The sequence below is a fragment of the Pezoporus occidentalis genome, unplaced genomic scaffold, assembly GCF_034315485.1.
Source record: "Pezoporus occidentalis ecotype Australia unplaced genomic scaffold, CSIRO_AGI_Poc_V1 ctg15, whole genome shotgun sequence".
In the NCBI taxonomy this organism is placed as follows: domain Eukaryota; kingdom Metazoa; phylum Chordata; class Aves; order Psittaciformes; family Psittacidae; genus Pezoporus; species Pezoporus occidentalis.
This window is the reverse complement of record NW_026913316.1, coordinates 10,301,186-10,321,068: the sequence shown is the minus strand read 5'-3', so window position 1 is coordinate 10,321,068 and position 19,883 is coordinate 10,301,186. Positions and strand designations below refer to the sequence as shown.

Below are 19,883 nucleotides of genomic sequence, written 5' to 3'. Positions count from 1 at the left end.
ATGGCTGGAGGGAAGTCAGGGCCAGTCGCTGGTGACCTGGAGACATCTAGTTGATGGGCTATAAAAGCATTACACAGCAGGCAACAGCATACAATTGAGTTCACTGGCTGTTTTCCCCTAAAATCAAATCCCCTTGAGGTATACATCGGACTTCCCCATCTTCCCGCATTACCCACCAAGTATATCCAGGTCCCTGAGCAAAAGCAATCCCACGAGTGGGTTTGCCTTTACCTGAAGCAGGAATTACCCAGACTGTCTTTCCCAGCAAATTCTTCATATGCACCACGGGAACTTTGTCCCCCTCTACAATATGTAACAGTTCTGACTGGGCTGGGCCAGCCCTGTTGGCAGATCCTCTGGCGTTGACCAACCAGGTGGCCTTTGGTAAGTGTGTATCCCAATGCTTGAAAGTTCCCCCACCCATCGCTCTCAGTGTAGTTTTTAACAGTCCATTGTACCGTTCGATTTTCCCAGAGGCTGGTGCATGGTAGGGGATGTGATATACCCACTCAATGCCATGCTCTTTGGCCCAAATATCTATAAGGTTATTCCGGAAATGAGTCCCATTGTCTGACTCAATTCTCTCTGGGGTGCCGTGTCGCCACAAAATTTGTTTCTCAAGGCCCAGGATGGTGTTCCGGGCAGTGGCATGGGGCACGGCGTATGTTTCCAGCCACCCGGTGGTTGCTTCCACCATGGTAAGCACATGGCGCTTGCCTTGGCGGGTTGGTGGCAGTGTGATATAGTCAATCTGCCAGGCCTCCCCATATTTATACTTCAACCATCGTCCTCCATACCAAAGAGGCTTTAACCGCTTGGCTTGTTTAATTGCAGCACATGTTTCACACTCATGAATAACCTGGGCAATAGTGTCCATTGTTAAGTCCACCCCTCGGTCACGGGCCCATCTATATGTTGCATCTCTGCCCTGATGGCCTGAAGTGTCATGGGCCCACCGGGCCAAAAATAATTCACCTTTACGTTGCCAATCTAAGTCCATCTGAGCCACTTCAATCTTAGCCGCTTTATCCACTTGTTGGTTGTTCTGGTGTTCCTCAGTGGCCCGACTCTTGGGTACATGGGCATCTACATGACGTACCTTCACCACCAGGTTCTGCACCCTGGCAGCAATATCTTTCCACAGTGCAGCAGCCCAGATGGGTTTACCTCTGCGTTGCCAGTTGCTCTGCTTCCACTGCTTCAACCACCCCCACAGGGCATTTGCCACCATCCATGAGTCAGTATAGAGATAAAGTACTGGCCACTTTTCTCGTTCAGCAATGTCCAGGGCCAGCTGGATGGCTTTCACCTCGGCAAACTGACTCGATTCACCCTCTCCGTCAGCAGTTTCTGCAACTTGTCGTCCAGGACTCCATACAGCTGCCTTCCATCTCCGATGTTTTCCCACAATACGGCAAGAGCCATCAGTAAACAAGGCATACTGCTTTTCACTTTCTGACAGTTTATTATATGGTGGGGCCTCTTCAGCGCGCATCACCTCCTCCTCTGGTGACATTCCAAAATCTTTGCCCTCTGGCCAGTCCATGATGACTTCTAGAATGCCTGGACGACTGGGATTTCCTATTCGAGTTCGTTGTGTAATTAGTGCAGCCCATTTACTCCATGTAGCATCGGTTGCATGATGTGTAGAGGAGACCCTGCCTTTGAACATCCAGCCCAGCACGGGCAGCCGGGGTGCCAGAAGGAGCTGTGCTGTTCATTGCAGCCAAAGTTTGAGTAGCGACTGTTGCTTTGCCCTCAGATCCGCCGACATTCTTTTCCTTTTGAAGGTGCTGGATAGTGTTGAACAAGGCCCTGTAAGCATAGGCCAAGCCCCAGCACGTTGCCATGATTTGTCCATCTCTGGTATGGCCAGAATGACCACACACCTCATTTAAGTGTTTTACTAATTCTTCTGGATTTTGCAGTTGTTCAGTAGTGAAATTCCAAAGTACTGGAGGGGCCCACTGACCTAGATACTTGCCCATACTATCCCACACACCCTGCCACTCATGGCTGTCCAGCCTCAGGGAAAATCTCTCGGTCCTCCTACATCGTCGTTTGACCCCAGACAAGACCCAAACCTGAATCTGCTTAACTCTTGAAATCAGTAGTGGGTAAAACACACTCTGTATGCGTGTTAGCATGGTGATTCCCATCACCATCAGCAAACAAGTCTCAACAGCATTAAAAGGCCATTCAAAAAATTCAAAACTCTCAAATGTAAATGGTCTGGGGGGACGACTAGGAGGGTAAAAGGATGTCTCCTTCCCAGGTTGAGCACCTGAGAAGGAGAAAGAAGATGTGTAATTGCTAAGCACCTCCATCATATACCTCCCAAAGTATAAAGGTGGTGACCACACTGGGAACATAAGCCAGATCAATTTCATGATCAATGATTCTATTGTATTACAAGTCATTACCATAAAGTACAATGGGATAAAAACCTTAGCCCAAGCCCCATACTTGAAAAACACTAATACAGCAAGTACCGGATGGACGTAAGATATCATATACTGAAACTGTGAGATCAAGAGGAACAACCTTGAGAGCCAATAAATCAGCATTGTGACGAGTGACTATCAATCCAGTCAGATCTGTTCTTATCTCAACCCTTCGTGCCCCACGTTGGGCGCCAAAAAAGAACTGTCGTGGTTTAAACCCAGTCAGGTAGCTTGTTCACTCACTCCCAGTGAGTGGTGCCGAGCTGACAACAATCGAGGTCCGTGTCCGTCTCCCCCCCTGCCTCCCCGCACCGGGGCTCTCCCCTTCCCCGCTCCCGGAGGAACGGGGAGGAGGATCGAGAGAGTGCAACTCCTACGGGTTGAGACAAAAACAGTCCAGCAACAAATCACCACCGCTACTATCAGCTACAACAATGATAAGGGAAAATAACAAGGGAAGAGAATACGATACCACCGGCCAAGAGAAACGAGCTCCACCCGGGAACCCCTGTCCTTCCCGGGTCACTCCCAGTTACCCCTCACCCCGGGCATGACGTGCTGTGGTATGGAATACCTCCCCGGCTAGCCCGGGTCAGGCGCCCCGTCTCTGCTTCCTCACAGCCTCCCCTCCTCCCTGGCAGAGCATGAGCCTCACAGAGTCCTTGGTCAGGGTAAACATCACTTAGCAACAACCGAGAACATCGGCTTCACCAACACTGTTCTCAAACTGGAAGTCAAAACACAGCACTGTACCAGTTAACACAAAGGAAAAACATGACTGCTACTGCGGAACCCAGGACAGTTCTTAAAGCTCTAGAACCAAATACCATTATTTGCAGTGACTTCCATAAGAATGCTAAACTAGCTACTGGAAAAATACTGCTGTAATATGCTGTCTTTGCAGCATTGTTTAACTGGCTTTCAGTGGTAGAGGAGATTGTACGCCTTTATAACTAAATTGGAAGTATAATTTTTCTCTGGGATGATCCAGCTGGTACTGTGGAAACCAAACATAAAGCTATGCTGAGGTTCCTTCCTATTGCATTATCTGATAGGCATCTTGACCAGGCATGTATAACCATGTCAAGAAGCCTTCATGGAAACATTTGTCAAAGAGCAGGCTGTGTGCCATCAGGCAGTGCTACACATCTGCAGCATTCTCCATGGCTGTGACTGAGGTGCTTGGGGAAGGAGGAAAATGAGGAGACTGCTGGCTGTGTTCATTATTCCAGAAGAACATGTTCAGTCAGTTAGCTGCAGGTACTGCTTAGAAGCCAGCTTTATGTGTAGTAAAGCACCAAGTCAGCAGTAGTAAGAAGGGGAGAGATGTAGCAGGAAGGGGAGATTTCTCCACCTAGCACTGCCTGCAGATCTACTTACTTCTCAGGATTTAAAAATTAAGTTCAGGGCTCTCACATGGAATTCCTGAGTACGCATCTGTTGCAGATAATCCCTGTGGAAACAAAACTGCTCAGAATTCTTAGTGATTAAATTACTGAATGCAAAGTCACAAAGTGATCCTTAAGTTTCAGCTTATTGTATAAGAGAGATTAAGCTCTTGTGAAAACTATGAACAGCGGTGTCCTAAATAGTACCATTTCATTTATTGTAACATTATTTTTCAGTAGGTTGAGATTTTTAAGTCTAATGAGATTCAGATCTCATTTTGTGGTTATGCCTGTCTGAGATTGTCTTCAAGTTGCCCAAAGATCTGTTAAATCTCTCTGAGATCTGTGATTCCTATGACTGTTGCTTTTGGACTGCAGGCTGGAGGAACTGGGTTGAAAGGATTATACAGGAACACTGTGTAGGACACTTAAACTAAAGGGAAATATTCTGTTGGTTCTGTTGAAGTAACATTGTCTCCTCTAGAGTGATGGTGAGATAACATGGTTGTCTCAAGTTGAAAATGAACATACGGGCTGTAAATCTCAAGGGAATTTGTCTGTTGGGAAGAGCTTTTTCACAACTTGTTCTTAACTCCTGTTTTTCTTGTAATACTAAGTGACATTTCTTCTGTAATAAGCAATTTTTTCACTTGCATCAAAGATGACAGTAAAGGATCATCTTTACTGTATTCCCTTTTTTATTTGGAATGTATGATGGGTGGGAAGAGAATATTGGTGTATCTAAAGGTAAACCTTGTCCACAAAAAGCTTCATGGACCATATCTCTCCTGGTAAGCCTACTGCATTGTCTAAATTGTTGAATCTGTATAGATGGGTACATGAGTACCTATGTGGGTGTGTACATGAGTAAATTTTGAGGAGAACTGAGCCTTTGGCTACATTACGGTGAAGCTGTTACAGCTGTACAGTACATAGCCAAACAAATCAGTGGATTCACTGACTTCTGCTTGCAGCCCACTACTGAAATGTAATGCCTGTGCAGGTATCCACTGAATCACTGTTGAGAGTTCTGAGGCACCTTTATACAAACCCCAGCTGACCTCAGAGGTATATGAAAACCTGCTTGGCAGGTGGTTACTAGAGAATTCTCTAAATGGCTGACCTGGGATGCATGCTGGTGCTGAGAGCAGCAATCCCCACCTAAGCACTGCAATGCAGGTATCCTGGAAGGACTACACTATTGTACTTGAAGTGTATCATCTAAGTCTTAATAGTGCAGGCTCCCAGTGTTGTATTTATCTGGTGACACAGCATTTGGTTTGAAGAGAAACAGGCAGTGTGCTGCAATCAGGCTGTTGCTGCTTTATGCAATGGATGCTTAAAGTAGATGTTCTGGGGTCTTTATTCTGATTATTTAAATCCTGCATAAGGCATTCCTTTGGATAATCTTTTCTGTGCACATTTTGGTTTTGCTAATCACAGCTCTGGAAAGTGAAGAAGGCTTTGAAAATGACAATCAAGTGGCAAGGTTTGAGGCCCAGAATTCAGGTATAGTAGACATTGGCCTGTTCATGATTACAGTCTTGAGTTGTCCATCTTTTTCCAGATTACTGTGCAACTTGGCTTTTAGTAAAATGAAGATGAATAAAAACCTTATAAAAATTTCCTATATACATCTTGTATTTATAGATACCTTAATCCAAAAGCTAGATAAGCATTTTCAAACTTACAAATTTCTTTGAGTTCTGTAAAAGAAAAAGCTAAATGTATGTATTTAATGTGTGAGAAACTTCAGAATTCTTCTGCTAGTCCCTCTGGATGTTAACAGGTGGGTGGGACTGTGCTTCTGTCACTGTGTTGGAAAAGCATTCTTAACTGACACTGGGATTTGACGTAAGACACTGAATTTCACTGAAGCTGCAGATGTAACTTCTCCATTGTGGCACATTTAGATATTCTGGGGGCAGGACTGCTTTTGATAAATCTTCTGGATAGGAATTAAATCCTGAGACTTTGCAGGAGATGCATTGGCAGCAGTGATTGAAATTAACTTTTTTTTTTAATGTAAAGCCAAGTTTGCATTGAAAGTTTCTCTTGTTCATAGGAGAAACAGTTGTTGAACCTTCAGTGTTTACTTCACAGGAAGTACTAGATTTTTGTGGGCTTGAAGCCTATGCATCTCGAGTGGCTGATGGCTCTGGTTGTTCTTTTGTCAGTATTCAAGGAACTTTGTTGAAGCAGTTACAGTTTCTGGAGATGTGGAGATAATCCATAACTGACCTCTTTATGCATGGAAACGGTTATGGTTTTTAATAACGGCTTCCTGTATCTGCCAGATTCTTAGTGACTTGACTTTCCTTTTCCTTTCTGAACCCTGCTCTCACAACAACATTTTTCTAAGCAAAGAATTCCTGGATGTTTTTTTGTGAAGGGAAAAAAATTAAACTTTTGCATACCCTGTGTTTGGCAGGCTGCACGTGACACTTGCATGACTTTTGTATAGATGCTTATAAAAATTTTGAACTGTTCCCTACCTTAATGACCAAGCAGTTTAGTTTGCAGTTTGAAACTCTGTTTAGGGAGTCACATAGCTGTGCTTTTCCTTCCAGTTCTGACTTGATTATACTTTTTCATGTATTGCAGTTTGGCACATACAATGACTCTGAAAAAAAAACCGAGGAGTATGATACCCAGGTAGGAAGGAATCCTGTGATTTCCGGTCTATAAAGTCTATATGAGCAGCCTGCTGAATGACTCGTTTTACTCTTTGTATTGCTGCAAGTGTATTTTCCTTGTTGTCATAGTTGTCAAGTGGATTATCATCATGTAGATGATCAGAGAGTGAAAATTCATTCTGATAACTTGTGAAAAGAAACACTGAAAGAATTTTTTTTTTGTTACTGAATCTTGTTGAAATATTTCTCTGAGAAGCAGAATTGTAAGTGACTGATCTGAAGAGAAATGTCTTAAAGGGTTACCATTCACAACTTTGAAAATTGGTATCTGTACTCGTTATTTAGATCAGAAGAATGTTCATGTGCTTCCTGATTCTGAAAGGAGTTGAATATTGGTGGAAACACTGGTGTTAAGTAGAGAGCTACTCTTAGACTCTGATATTCATGCTACGTCTTGGTGCATTTGCTTTAAGATGTTTGCTCATCTGAATTGGGCATGGAATTTTCACCACCGTACCTATAACTGGAAGCATACTGGAAATAACAGCAGACATTTAGGAACAGGAAGAAATTTTCAGAAGAAAAAAAAACAAGTGTCTGTCTTCCTAATAATGCCATGAAAAGTCTGCAGTACATAAAATGTGAACTAACTAAGAAAAAAATATTTTCCTTGTCTATTAGGCTATGAAATACTTGTCATATTTGCTCTATCCATTGTGTATTGGAGGTGCAGGTTACTCCTTGATGAATGTCAAATACAAAAGGTACTGTAAATTTATAACTGATCTTATATACATTTGAAACATTCCCATTCTTTTGTATGTTAATTAATTTGAGATGATAGGTTACGAATCAGTTAGTTTGATTAATGAGCCAGGAACCAGAATAGGTTGTCAGTCAGAAGAGAAGGAAGTAAGCTGCCATTGATGTTCAGAGAACCGATAAGGTGGCAAGACAGATGTTCTGTGACTGAACCTGTCCAATAACAGAGAGAAGTAAAAACTGTCCCAGAATTATTTGCTCCAGCCAAGAGGTTCCTCTGTTCCTAAATACGGTAGCTGGGATGGCAAGCAAGTGAAAGCGTTTCTAAGAGAGGACTCTGTGTTCCTTTAGAGCCATGGACTTCCTGCAACATATTGATACTTCACAAAAGCTGAAGACTCAGTATTTCATGAAAAGGCAAAACTCTTGCCCACTTTCACTCTAAATAATAATTTGAATGTTCTAGTTCATTTTGTATTGGGGACATGCAAGCAAGTATACAGCCATGAGACTTGTTTGAAGAAAAAAACCTGCAAACACAAGCATGGTGACAGCCATGTAAGCATATTTTTGGGTTCTTTTTATAGTCTTTAGGTCCAGAAGGGAAGGGAGAGAGAGCAAAGAGTAGCTTAAAGTAACATCAGAAACAACTGCTGCTGCTGTACACATGAGCTGTAGCACTTGTACTAGAAATTGGGACAATTCTGGGCTATTAGAAAAACAGGGCTTTTTTAAAAAGGTTCTTGTCTTAGAAAGGAGGTAAAAAATATGCAGCGTTTAAATTCTGCTTTTCTCAAAAATTCTTGAGTTTATTCAGTACTGCAGAATACTGTATGCCGGGGTTCTCTGAGCTCTAGCTTAAGAGAGTTAAAACAGTGCATATCGTAGAATTTTTGTCATTGTTAAATCTAAGAAAATGTGACTGAATAAAAATCTTCCAGTGGATTATCCTTTAATCTTGCAGGCATTTTCTCATGCAATTTTTACATGCTTGTGGATGAGCGAAGTGCTCCTACAGCTGTAATGTTGCTATTAACACGTCACTAACACAGCAGTGAAAGTTTAATTTTAAATAATGTAACCTGAGCATCACAGTTCTTAGCTGTTCTTACAATCACAAGCAGAAGTGTGGAATTTGACTGCTATTTGTTATGTTGCTACGATTATGCACCATCGAACATCCATTAAACAACATTTGATGTAAAGAGGGAAAAATGTAGATTCCTTGTCATAACTTTTTAAGTGTTTACTATAATAGTTTGTTGTGAAGGGTATTCATTATTTGAAATTTGAGAAGTCATTACAGTGCCATATTAAGTGTCTCTTTAGTATTTAGAATGCAGTGCTATTTTTAAAAGTCTGTCAGGGTTCAGTGTGCAGTTTGGGTGCATGATGTCAGTTTGGGTGCAGAAGTCTTAGAATGTTCTGAAAAACATTCAGTTTTAAGCAGTTGATAAATCTCTTCAAACTTCTTGTGTGGACTCATAAGCATCCTTCACTTAAACTACTTTCTCTGGAGCCTTTCCTTAGCAAAGGTAGATGGGAGTTATTTAGTTCTTGCATTAAGTAATTTACAACATAGCCAATTCTTGAGTAGTCAGCATGCATCATGTAGAGGATGTTATTACAGGTATGTATTTTTGGATGAGGTGAAAAAATAACCAGGCTGTCTTCTGTTTGTAGCTGGTACTCCTGGTTGATTAACAGCTTTGTCAATGGTGAGTCCCTTCTTATGTTGTTTTCTAGGTTTTTTGGGGGTTGGTTGTTTTTTTTCCTATTCATATATCTTCAAATGGAGGCTAAGACTCTGAAGTAGAAAATTAACAGCTATCAGCTGGATCAGTGCAGTATAGAGCAATAACTTGACTGTAGGTTCCAAAATTATCACAGTGATTGAGAAAGGGAGAAGAATCAATCCAAAGGGAACAAAGGATTTAGATATATCTTCTTTCTTTAGGAAAATGAGTATAAATCTCTAATTGTGAAAGTATAGTTGTGTGATGTACTTCTATTGTGCATCTGTCTGTAAGTTTTCTATATTTTATCTTCAGGAGTGTATGCTTTTGGATTCCTATTTATGCTGCCGCAGCTGTTTGTAAACTATAAGGTAAGGTTGAAAAGTGATAAAGACTACTTTTCTTGTCTCTTCTTCCAGACTTTATTACAAATTGATATTTTCTTTCCTAGATGAAATCCGTTGCACACTTGCCATGGAAGGCTTTCACATACAAAGTAAGTAAAGCTCTAATTTAAAGATTGGTGCATTCATTTTGGAAATAATGTCCTGCAAGGAACAGCTTATTAATATTTAGCTTAAGGCTGACAGTGCTTTTTTTTTCTTCAAGAACTATATTTGTTTGAAACTGTTCTTTAAAAAAAAAAAAGAAGAAATATTGATTTCCGTTTTCATAATTCCTTCCACATCCGGACAATGTGTGTATCCTAGTTTTGATAGTAATAGGTTTTTTTATATTGTCAGCTGTCTTGTAGGGTGCAAGTGTTGGTCTTGCCTATAAATTAATCAGTCTCAATTTATTGCATTATTTCACAGGGAGAGAAATTATATTAATTATTGTATTAATACAATAATTATATTATTAAGGCTGGTTCTTAAGGAACAGATAGGACCACCATGAGACCTTATTTTGGCAGCTTCCAGGGGCTGCCAAAGACTGAAGTAACATACACCGTGTTCTGTGCTGGGGTGGTACTGAGCTGCTGAACAGTGTAGTGATCAATGTGTGGTGGCAGAAGAGAAGTGGCTGCATGTCCCCACTGCCTAGATTGCCCTTGTAGGAAATAATGCAGTGCTGTAGCACTTGGAGGACCTTGGAGGAGGGAAGATGAGTTTATTTCAAAACAAAATCATCTTACTAACCCTTTGATACCTGTACACCCACGAGCACCCACTGTCTGTCCAAGTGGTTTGTAGAGTATTCAAGCACCAAGATGGATGTACCCAAGTATCCCAGTCAGGATTCTTTACACTGATTTGGAGGACAAGGGATACCCACTGCTGAGTTCCTGTATCTTCTGTGTTCTTCCTCAGTCAGCAACTACATGCTAGTTTTGTTCTTGTACCCGTAAAGAGCTGACAGTGTTTTGACTCCATCTTTTTCCATCTCTCTGCGTCATTAGGGTTTCTATAATGTCCTTTGCTTCCTTAGTCATTGGGTCCTGAGAAACCCTGGCTGGATGTGTTGGGATCATCAAGACCTTGATGCCATCAGCCTATGCCCTTTTATTCTTCTGCTTCCACTCATAAATGCTTTCATTTATTTTTCCTTTGTGCCGATGTCTAATAACTCTCCAGAACATCAGTACTTCAAAAGAAACTGTTAAAAACCGCTCAAGACACAATGTCCATTTCTGAACGGTGATCTGGGACAAGAGAACTAAAATCTTAAAAATTTGATCTGCCTTTCATAGCTTTTCCATTTGAGCCTACAGCAATAGCCCAACTTCCTGCCGCCCTAACATTTTTAAGGAATTAGGGGCATCTAAGAAAACAGATGGAAATATAGATGATAGCAGAGTAGCAACTAAACAGTGTTTGATACGGAAATACAGTAAAAAATAAAAAGAAAACCTATGTAGTGTTTCTGACATGTAATAAGGAAATCAGCATGTTTCTTAATGGAAAGGTATATTGGTGAAGTAATTTCACTTCAGTCACAAAAACCAATAACTGAGCAGAGACATCAACAGTTAAAGAGACAACAGAGGGCAAGTATCCAAGCAAGTAACATTTAAAACAGTAGAATTCTCTTGCTGAATATCCTTTTCTTACACAGCATTTATAGTTCCTGTTAAGATGCCAGAGGCTACCAACAAGCCACAAAGGATTGTGTATATGTAGAGAGAAGCGTATGATGCTTCAATTGTGTTTAACTTACTGGGCTTTGGAAGAGGTAATTTACTTTTTCCTGCTGGATATCTAAAGTTTCCTCTGTTCTATACTTGAAGAGTGAAAAGAACAGTCTAAGGTCTTACTTGTGATTGTTGGTTTAGGGAGCTTACTTTTCCTTCATTTTAACTCTTCCCTGTTTTGGAAGACCTTGGCAAAAACAGAGATTAACTTTACAGTTTCTGTAGTTTTTACATTTATGCCCTTTATAGTTTTCTAAAGAGTACCTTTAAATGCGGTAATCTCAGCAGAAGACTAGCTAGTTAAATACTATTAGATAGGCTACCTTGATGCATTCAGTTTCAGTGATTTATGAGGACTGCCTACACGCCTGAAGGATGGAGCTTTTTCCTCCTTTCATCACTGTAGAATCACATGCTTGGGTGTTGACTTGGAAAGGCTGCCTTTTCCAGCTTGCCAAGGCTTCTTGTGCTTGTCATTGTGCCATGACAAACCTTTGAACAGGCTTGAGAAGTGCTGTCCGTGTTCTTTGATCACTTTGGATTGATGGATTTGTTTTGACTTGCTGGAAAGAGTTTTCCTGTTGTAACTAATCAGAACTCTATCCTGCCCAACACCCCCTTTTCCTACCGATGTTTTGTTTCATCAAATAAACATTGGTTCATTTTGAAGAGTGAGTCCTTCTTTGCTTAAAGAATACATAATTTTCCCCCTTATGGTATAGGGGAATGTACAACTGGCTAATATTGAAAGGAGAAGCCATGATACTGACTCGGTTTGTTCACCCAACAGTGAATATTCTTTGCTGGATTTGTTTTCTGCTGTCTTTAGCGAGCTGAAACAGTTTATTGCACCATATGAGTACTAGAACTGGTGCACTGCAAGACTTGATTTATAGTCTTCCCTTTAGGCTAGAGCCAGATCAAGAGGAGCTGCCCTTCTGTTTACTTTCTTCACCTTCTCTGACAAAATACTGTTGCTTTGCATTGCTTTCCCAGCGGATGTCTGGGAATTTAAACTTTCTCACTCAGGAAAAAGTAGTGAGGAAATACTTTATTACTGCTTCAGAAACAGAACCTATAGTAGGCCTAGTTGAGTGGTATAGAATGTTATGTTTCAAACAAGGAATGAATGACTTTTACTTGTAACTGTGATAGTGTGATCTGTAGTAGACAGTATGGTCTTCATTTTTAAAAAGGCACTTTAAAGTTTGCATTAATTAGTTTTTCAGCATAACTCTTGGGTATTGTTATAAATATGCAAGCAGTCTGTGTTCCTACTGAAAAATATAGTTCTAGGAAGCCTGTTTCCTGCAGTTCTGTATGACAGATTCCTTCCTTTCTTCACAGCCAACTGAAGTATTCTTTTTGTTTATTTGTAGGCATTCAACACCTTTATTGATGATATATTTGCTTTTATCATCACTATGCCAACATCTCACAGGCTGGCGTGCTTTAGAGATGATGTGGTGTTTCTGGTCTATCTTTACCAAAGATGGTATGCCTTTCTTTAATACTTGTCAAATTTTTTTACAGTGCTGTAGATGGTTGCAGTGTTATTGCTATAAAGAACTGTGAAATAGTTTGGGATAGACTTTCCAGAGGATTTTTATACCATGGTAATGTACAGTATGGTCTGGATAATGGTAGTTGCGTATGTGCCTAGTGAAGGGAATAACGAGTAGGGTATCCTGAAAATGAGATCTCAATACAAATGGGGAGCAAAAGGGCTTCCTCATAACAGACAATAATCCTGGACCCTTGAGCATGCTGAGAGTAAACAAGAAACTCCTCTCAGCACACACAGAGTTTTTGTCAGTTACCCCTTCTCTCTTCCCAAAACAGCACTCATCCCTTTCAGCAGATAGTTTTGTATTTGAAAGTTACCAAGAAAATTAACCTGAGACCTGAAGCAAGATGAAGGAGAGCAATTCTTAAACTTCTGTTCACAAACCCATTTTGGAGTTCTGGGCTTCTAACCCTTGCTGAGGGGCTACATGTCTACATATGCTCAGGATCTGATGCACGCTTTTCAAGTTGCTATGCAAGGTACTAGCTAAGGATGTTTTCTGATGAGGAAAAAGCCCTGCTCTGCTTTCCTCTTTATCTGGTTTCCAAACACAAGTTAGTAAGTCAAGTATCTGGTGAGTTTCACATTCTTTGAGTAACAAAAATCAAACAGGGAAGGCTATATGCAGTCATCACTGAAATACTGTTCATAAGTGAAGCTACAGAAAATGTATTCTTGTTCCCAAGAATAAATATTTATACGTGAAGCAAACAAGAATTTTAAGCCAGGTTCCCATTATACCAGACTGTATGAATTTGTCTCTCTAACCATTAATACTAAATGTGGACTCCAGGTTTGGGTTTCTGTGATCACACATAACTGAAATAAAATAGGCCCCCTTCCAAGGTATTCTTCTAGAAGTTAACAGCTCAACAACTTCTCAGCCAGTGGCTGGGTGCTGGTTTCAAGTTTGAGAGATATCCTGGACTGCTTGAGAATTATACCAGCCAAGATTTAGAGGAGATCATACATCTTTTAAGAGGCCCTGGTATGAGACAACTGGTTAAGTCTTAATGTGAAGAAGCTGATGTGTCTGTAGCTAATCTTTAATAGTGTTGGGGGTTTTGCCACAAATAGGAATAGATATTATGATGAGAAAGAAAGTCACTTTTAAAATTAAGTGGCACAGAACTGCGTAATTCCTTCAGGTATCAGACAGTATTGTAACTACTTATCTGTTTTTTCTGCCAGGCTTTATCCTGTGGATAAGAGCAGAGTGAATGAGTATGGAGAATCTTATGAAGAAAAGCCAAAAAAGAAAGCTCATAGAGAATAACTAAGAATTGAAGAAGATTCTGACCCCTGGACTCTTACTGGCTTCATGTATTATCTGGTCTTAAGGAAGGAAAAACATATTTAATAAGAGTATTTTTAAAGCTTATGACAAAACTACATGGACAATACATCTTCTCTATTGCCAAAATCTAGTTTTGATATCCTCCTATTTCAAGATCCTCTTTTGTCCTCACAAGGTCCACAGTCTGCCAGATGTTATTAAATAAACTTCCTGCATTTAAACTTCTCTTTGGTGAAAGCCTGAGTGTCCTGACTATTGTAATTAATACCAAAATCTGTGTTTTTGAGATAACTCACTAACTGAAAGTGCAGTGCTCATGCCACTAGGCTATGAAAGAAAAAAGTCAGTGTGTTGCCGCAGAATCGAGCACTGGAGGCTGACAAACATGTATAATATTGAGCTACATGATAATTACAAATCATGCAAATTCTAGAAATCATTATTAAAGTTGTATGTGGGCATTTACCTTCATAGCTAAAAAAAACCACATTGGAAATATAGGATGAGACAGGCAGGGTTGTTAAAATTCAAATTTGCCATATTCTTAGCCTGCAATATGGCAGAAGGGTTCGGTTGTCTTAAATTGAATGAAGATGTGGAAAAGAAAAACCCAGCCCAACCTGTAAAATTATTTCTTTCAATATGTATCTGAGTTTATATAAATCCTGCATTGTTGACAGACCTTCTGGTTTCTTGGCATAGCAGGTATTCATATAATGTAAATCATTGTTATGTGCTAGGAAAGTCTCTTAATGCATCTCAAATTCTTCATCATGGGGTGAGCCTGTGACCTAATAGCCCAATTCTCTCATGTTTCAAAGGGTCTTTCCCTGCCCAGTTCTACTTACAAGATGAAACACACATCATTCAAGTGGAATAACAACCTACCTGGATACAGAAGAAAAAAAACAGCCTGGTGAAGAATAAGTATCTCCCTTTCACACCATTTAAAATCCATATTCCATGGCACAGTTCATTTAAGGAGGTATTTTGATTTGTTTCTTTCCAATTACTAGAAATAATCAAGTTGAATTATTACAGCAAAATTCAAACTACACAGCTGTATCTAGAAACCATGGTTCTAGATTGTTAAAGGCCAGGTTTTTAGTGAAACAGAGTGCATTCCTTTCAGTAGCAAATAAAATGCAATTAAAAAATTCTGAAAGGAAGAATTCTGGTTTCCAATTCCAGTTTTGCTTTGGTCTGTAAGTTTATAAATTAACCCAAATGATTCTTAAGTTTCCGTATTGAATTGCATGCTGTTCGTGCAAGGCTTTGTAACTCCAATTTGTCACTGATTTAAAATATTAATTGAATAACCTTGCAGAGCACAGATCTGCTCCTATAGTCTGCAACTACTTTATGAAGTCTATTGTATCCAGTTCAGATACTGAAGAAATCTGAACTTATAAATACTTGGGTCCCCAAAAGATAAAGACATGTGCCTAACTTCTTCTGTCACAAACTGCAGTCTTTCTTATACTGAAATCCTCCTTACATGCTACTGGCAATGGAAAGGAGTCTTGAAGTGGATATTTAACTCATGTTTGTGTTAAGGTCTCTTTACACTGTCGATTGTTACTAAGGAGGACTGTTGATTTTAGCATTAAACGTACATAAATAAGTATGCAAAACTGGGGTTGCATTTGCTGTATCTTGCACCTGCTTTGGTTGGAAGCAGCTCGCTCATGGCTGTTAGGCAAACTAATTTGGGACTCCCATTGCATAATAATAGTGGTGTGTGCAAAAATTTCCTGATATTAATAATTCACATAGCATATTCCCTTTTTCATTTCAAAACAAGTCACTGGTTCTTCTGGAGCAGCGTCTGAAAGTGCAGGATACCATATTCGGGCATTTTTGATGCTTCTAATTTTTGTATGCAGCTGTTGAAAAAAAATCACTCTTGCACCTTTACGTACTGTGAGTTTATAGCTCTTCTATCTTGCGCTTGTGATGACAATGACCTCAGAATACCCTAATACAAAATTAGAACATTCTAAGTTCTTTGAAATAAGCGAGACTTTCCAGTTCAAGCCATTGTTTTCTGCATACCATTTCCAAGTAAAAGACTTGGCATTTGGGATAGAGTTACCTTTTGTTATTAAAGAGGAAGGTTGTGAAAAACTATGTAAGTAGAGAACCTTTGGTGATACTAAATGAAGTGTTTTAGTTTTCTAGTTGTGGAAATGTCATCAGCTTAAAAATGTGGTTCTGTGTGTGGTTAATGTAGAAGAAAAACATATACAAAAGCTCATTGAATGTATTGCAGCTTATGCTGGATTATCAGTATCTGTGATCTACTTAAAAGTTCCTCACTTGTCATAGGATTAATTTTGGTAAGCAGCAAGGTAGCCACCAAACATTCTCATCTTCATTAGGCTTGGGGTGGCTTTGGAAGTTAAGATTACAGTGGCCTGGGGCGGGGCTGTTTTAGAGTTAACTTGGAAAATGTTCATCTCCTTCCGAAAGATACTCTTGCACAGTACTTACTAGTGCGTAGCAATAGCAAAAGACACTGAGGTGTCTCCAGAAGCGCAATAAAAGCTGGTGAAGGGTCTGGAGCACAAGTCTTACAAGGAGCAGATGGGGCAAGTGGGATTGTTTCACCTGGAGAAAAGGAGGCTCAGGGAGACTTACCACTCTACAACTACCTGCAAGGAGGTTGTAGCAAGGTGGGTTTTGGTCTTTTCTCTCAACTGATAAGTAACAGGACAAGAGGAAAATGGCCTCAAGATGTGTTTCAAGTGAAACAGGATAATCTATTTGTAATGCTAGTCCTCAGCATACAGTTTACAGCTGTATCATAAGATACTGAAAGATACTGGGAAGGGACCTCAGGAGGCTCTCCAGTACCAGCACAGCATCTTCCCCCTGTTACAGACTAACTGGGCTTTTCTGATAAATCTGTGTAAAACCCTCTTGAGTGAATAAATCTAGCTGTAGGAGCTGAGAAGTAAAGCCAGAACAGAAAGGAATAAGCAGTGGTTCATCTGGTGAAACCAACAAACCCTTCAACTTGCTTGAGAAAGAATCACTCAGCCTCACCCTCTCTGAGTTGTTATGAAGATCCATAGGAGAAAACAAAATTGTGTATTGAACCAGGAATTGTTTTTTTTTTCAAGCTGATTTCATAAACTTGGGGAATGCTCCAGCATTATCCCCAGGTAAGGATATTCTGTCTGATCAACACCACCTCTTCACTGCCAGCAGGTTCCCCACCTGTTTGATACCAGAAGAGCATTGTTTTTTTTCATGAACTTTTTGCTACTGCAGACTGCAATCACATAGTTAAAAAAATAAATAAATAACCCAGTGATATGTAAAGTACTAAGTAAATAAAAATTTCAGGGAGCCAACTGTGCACACAGTTCTGCTTTGTTTCCCATGTGACAAGGTCACGGATGTCACATTTATGCAGAGTGAAATCAGATGTGAATTTGGTTGATGAGGGCATCTTCAGCACTAAAGTAGGAGTCAAAGTCCAAGAGCAATGGGGCAGACCACATCTGGGCTACAAAGAGGTATGTGCCAGAGAGAATGAGTTTGTGTGGAGGTCTCAAAACATACGAGTCTCATCTGCATGAACAGCAACATGTCAACACATAGGAATTGAGCATGGACTGAACCCATGGTGGCATGGCTTAACCCCAGCCAGCAGCTAAGCTCCACACAGCTGCTCATTCACTTCCCCTCCTTGGTGGGATGGGAGGAGAATTGGAAGGGTAAAAGTGAGAAAGGAACTTACGAGCTGAGATAAAGACACCTTAACAATTAAAAATAAATAATAATTAAAAAAAAAATAGAAAATAATTTGTGAGAACACCCCAAACAACAGATAGGCAAATAAAACCCAAGAAAGGCAAGTGATGCAAATGAAAACAACGGCTCACCACCAACCCTAAGCAACCAATTGCACACCAGTCCCCAAGCAGTGCCACCCCATAATATCCCCCTTCGGTTTAATGCTGAGTATGACACCATATGGTCTGGGATATCCCTTGGGTCAGTTGGGATCAGCTGTCCTGGTTGTCTCCCCTCCCAATTCCTTGTGCACCACCAGCCTACTTGCCAGTGGGGCAGTCTGAGCAGTCAAAAAGGCCTAGAGGCTGTATAAGCACTGCTTAGCACCAACAAACAAAGGCATTACTGTTGTTCTTACTTCAAACAGATCTTCCATGGAGTGCTGGTCCTAAAGGGGTTCCTGGGAAGGGAATCTTCTTGGTTACTTCCAGAGGAAATCTACCTTAATAAAGTAGTAATGCTCACTTTATAACTTCCTTCAACATTTTTCTTGACTGTAACTCACACTACCCTGAGCATTCCGAAAATACACAGCAAAAATTATCCACTGAAAAGATGCTACAAAGCTGACTAAAAATAAAAGCCTAAATCACAGGCTGGTTTGGAAGGGACCTTAAAAGTTCATCCAGTTCCAATCCCCCCTGCCATGAGCAGGGACACCTTCCACTAGACCAGGCTGCTCAAAGCCCCATCCAACCTGGCCTTGAGCACTGCCAGGGATGGGGCTGCCACAGCTTCTCTGGGCAACCTGTGCCAGTGCCTCATGACACTCATGATGAAGAATTTCTTCCTCATATCTAACATAAATCTACTCTTTCAGTTTAAAGCCATTCCCCCTTGTTCTATCACTACACGCCCTTGTAAAAAGTTCCTCTCACATACAAAGATTTCTTGTAGGCCCCCTTTAGTTACTGGGAGGCTGATATATCTCCCTGGAACCTTCTCCAGTCTGAACAAGCCCAACTATCTCAGCTTGTCTCCATAGGAGAGGTGCTACAGCCCTCTGATCATCTTCATGGCCTCCTCTGGACTCGCTCCAAAAGCTCCACATCCCTCTTGTGTTGAGGACACCAGAACTGCACACAATACTCTAAGTGAGGTCTCACAAGAGCAGAGTAGAGGGGCAGGATCACCTCCTTCGATCTGCTGGTCATGCTCCTTTTGATGCAGCCCAGGATACAGCTGGCTTTCTGGGCTGCAAGCGCACGCTGAAGCTGGCTGGCTCATGTTGAGCTTCTTACCAGCCAGCACCCCCAAGTCCTCCTCAGTCTGCCCTCAATCCAGTCCCCGCTCACCCTGTATTCCCGTCGGAAGCCATACCACACATCTTCGTTAGCCGGTGCTAGCTCCCTGCCCCACAGCCGCTCCTTCCCACCCGCCTCAGGCCGAGCCCATGGCCTCAGGAGATAGCGCCTCAAGAAGTAACGAAGGAGCGCTAGAGCTGGACAGCGGCCTCCCTCCCTGCCCCGCCCCGTCCCGCCTCACCTCACCTTGGCCACCGCCCCTGCCCGGCAGTTGTGGGTCGGTGGTGCTCAGACGGAGCAGCCGCGGGATGATTTTGCGAGGGCGTTTTCTTCATATTTAAAAGTGACTCTGTTTTCGTTGTTTTAGTCAGCAGCTCTCTGTCACCCGCCGGCAGCAACGGCGGGGGAGCGCAGCGCAGCGCAGCGGTACGGGAGGGAGGGGAGCGAGGCGCGGGGCAGCCCCAGGTGTCGGCGTGCACTGCCTCTTACAACATGGCGGGCACGGACTCCTTCGCGGCGGTGTTGACCGCGCTGCGCGGCTGCTACGCGGAGGTCGCCCCGCTGGAGACCTTCATCCGGCAGCTGCAGGACAGCAGCTCCGGGGAGGCCGAGGTGCTGCGGGGCGACGACATAGGCTGCTACCGGACCTTCGTGGGGGCGTGCCTGGTGTGCGTCCCCCGGGGGGCCCGCGCTATCCCCCGGCCCTTCACCTTCAAGCAGGTAAGAGGCAGGCCAAGAGTGCCGGTGGCCTGCGTGGGGCCCGGGATGGCCGTATCTGCACAGCCCCCGCCGAGGAGTGAGGCCTGCTGGGGTCCGGGCGAAGCCCCCCTTCCAGTGGCTGGAAGGAGCACCAGAGCCGGTGCCTGCCCTT

The 19,883-nt window shown here is 41.9% G+C and overlaps 2 protein-coding genes across 2 annotated transcripts in view; both read left to right on the top strand.

Annotated features, from left to right (window-relative positions):
* CLPTM1L (CLPTM1 like) overlaps window positions 1-14,189 on the top strand; it is a 29,245-nt gene extending 15,056 nt beyond the window's left edge. Inside the window, exons 10-17 of the mRNA XM_062611009.1 lie at window positions 5,276-5,341; window positions 6,437-6,487; window positions 7,150-7,232; window positions 8,914-8,948; window positions 9,282-9,337; window positions 9,418-9,462; window positions 12,480-12,595; window positions 13,859-14,189. Of these exons, the coding sequence (XP_062466993.1) occupies window positions 5,276-5,341; window positions 6,437-6,487; window positions 7,150-7,232; window positions 8,914-8,948; window positions 9,282-9,337; window positions 9,418-9,462; window positions 12,480-12,595; window positions 13,859-13,943 (537 nt within the window). The 3' untranslated portion in view covers window positions 13,944-14,189. The remainder of the gene's footprint in view (window positions 1-5,275; window positions 5,342-6,436; window positions 6,488-7,149; window positions 7,233-8,913; window positions 8,949-9,281; window positions 9,338-9,417; window positions 9,463-12,479; window positions 12,596-13,858) is intronic.
* Window positions 14,190-19,314: 5,125 nt separating this feature from the next.
* TERT (telomerase reverse transcriptase) overlaps window positions 19,315-19,883 on the top strand; it is a 30,353-nt gene continuing 29,784 nt past the window's right edge. The window contains exon 1 of the mRNA XM_062611008.1: window positions 19,315-19,732. Coding sequence (XP_062466992.1) covers window positions 19,505-19,732 — 228 coding nt within the window. The 5' untranslated portion in view covers window positions 19,315-19,504. The remainder of the gene's footprint in view (window positions 19,733-19,883) is intronic.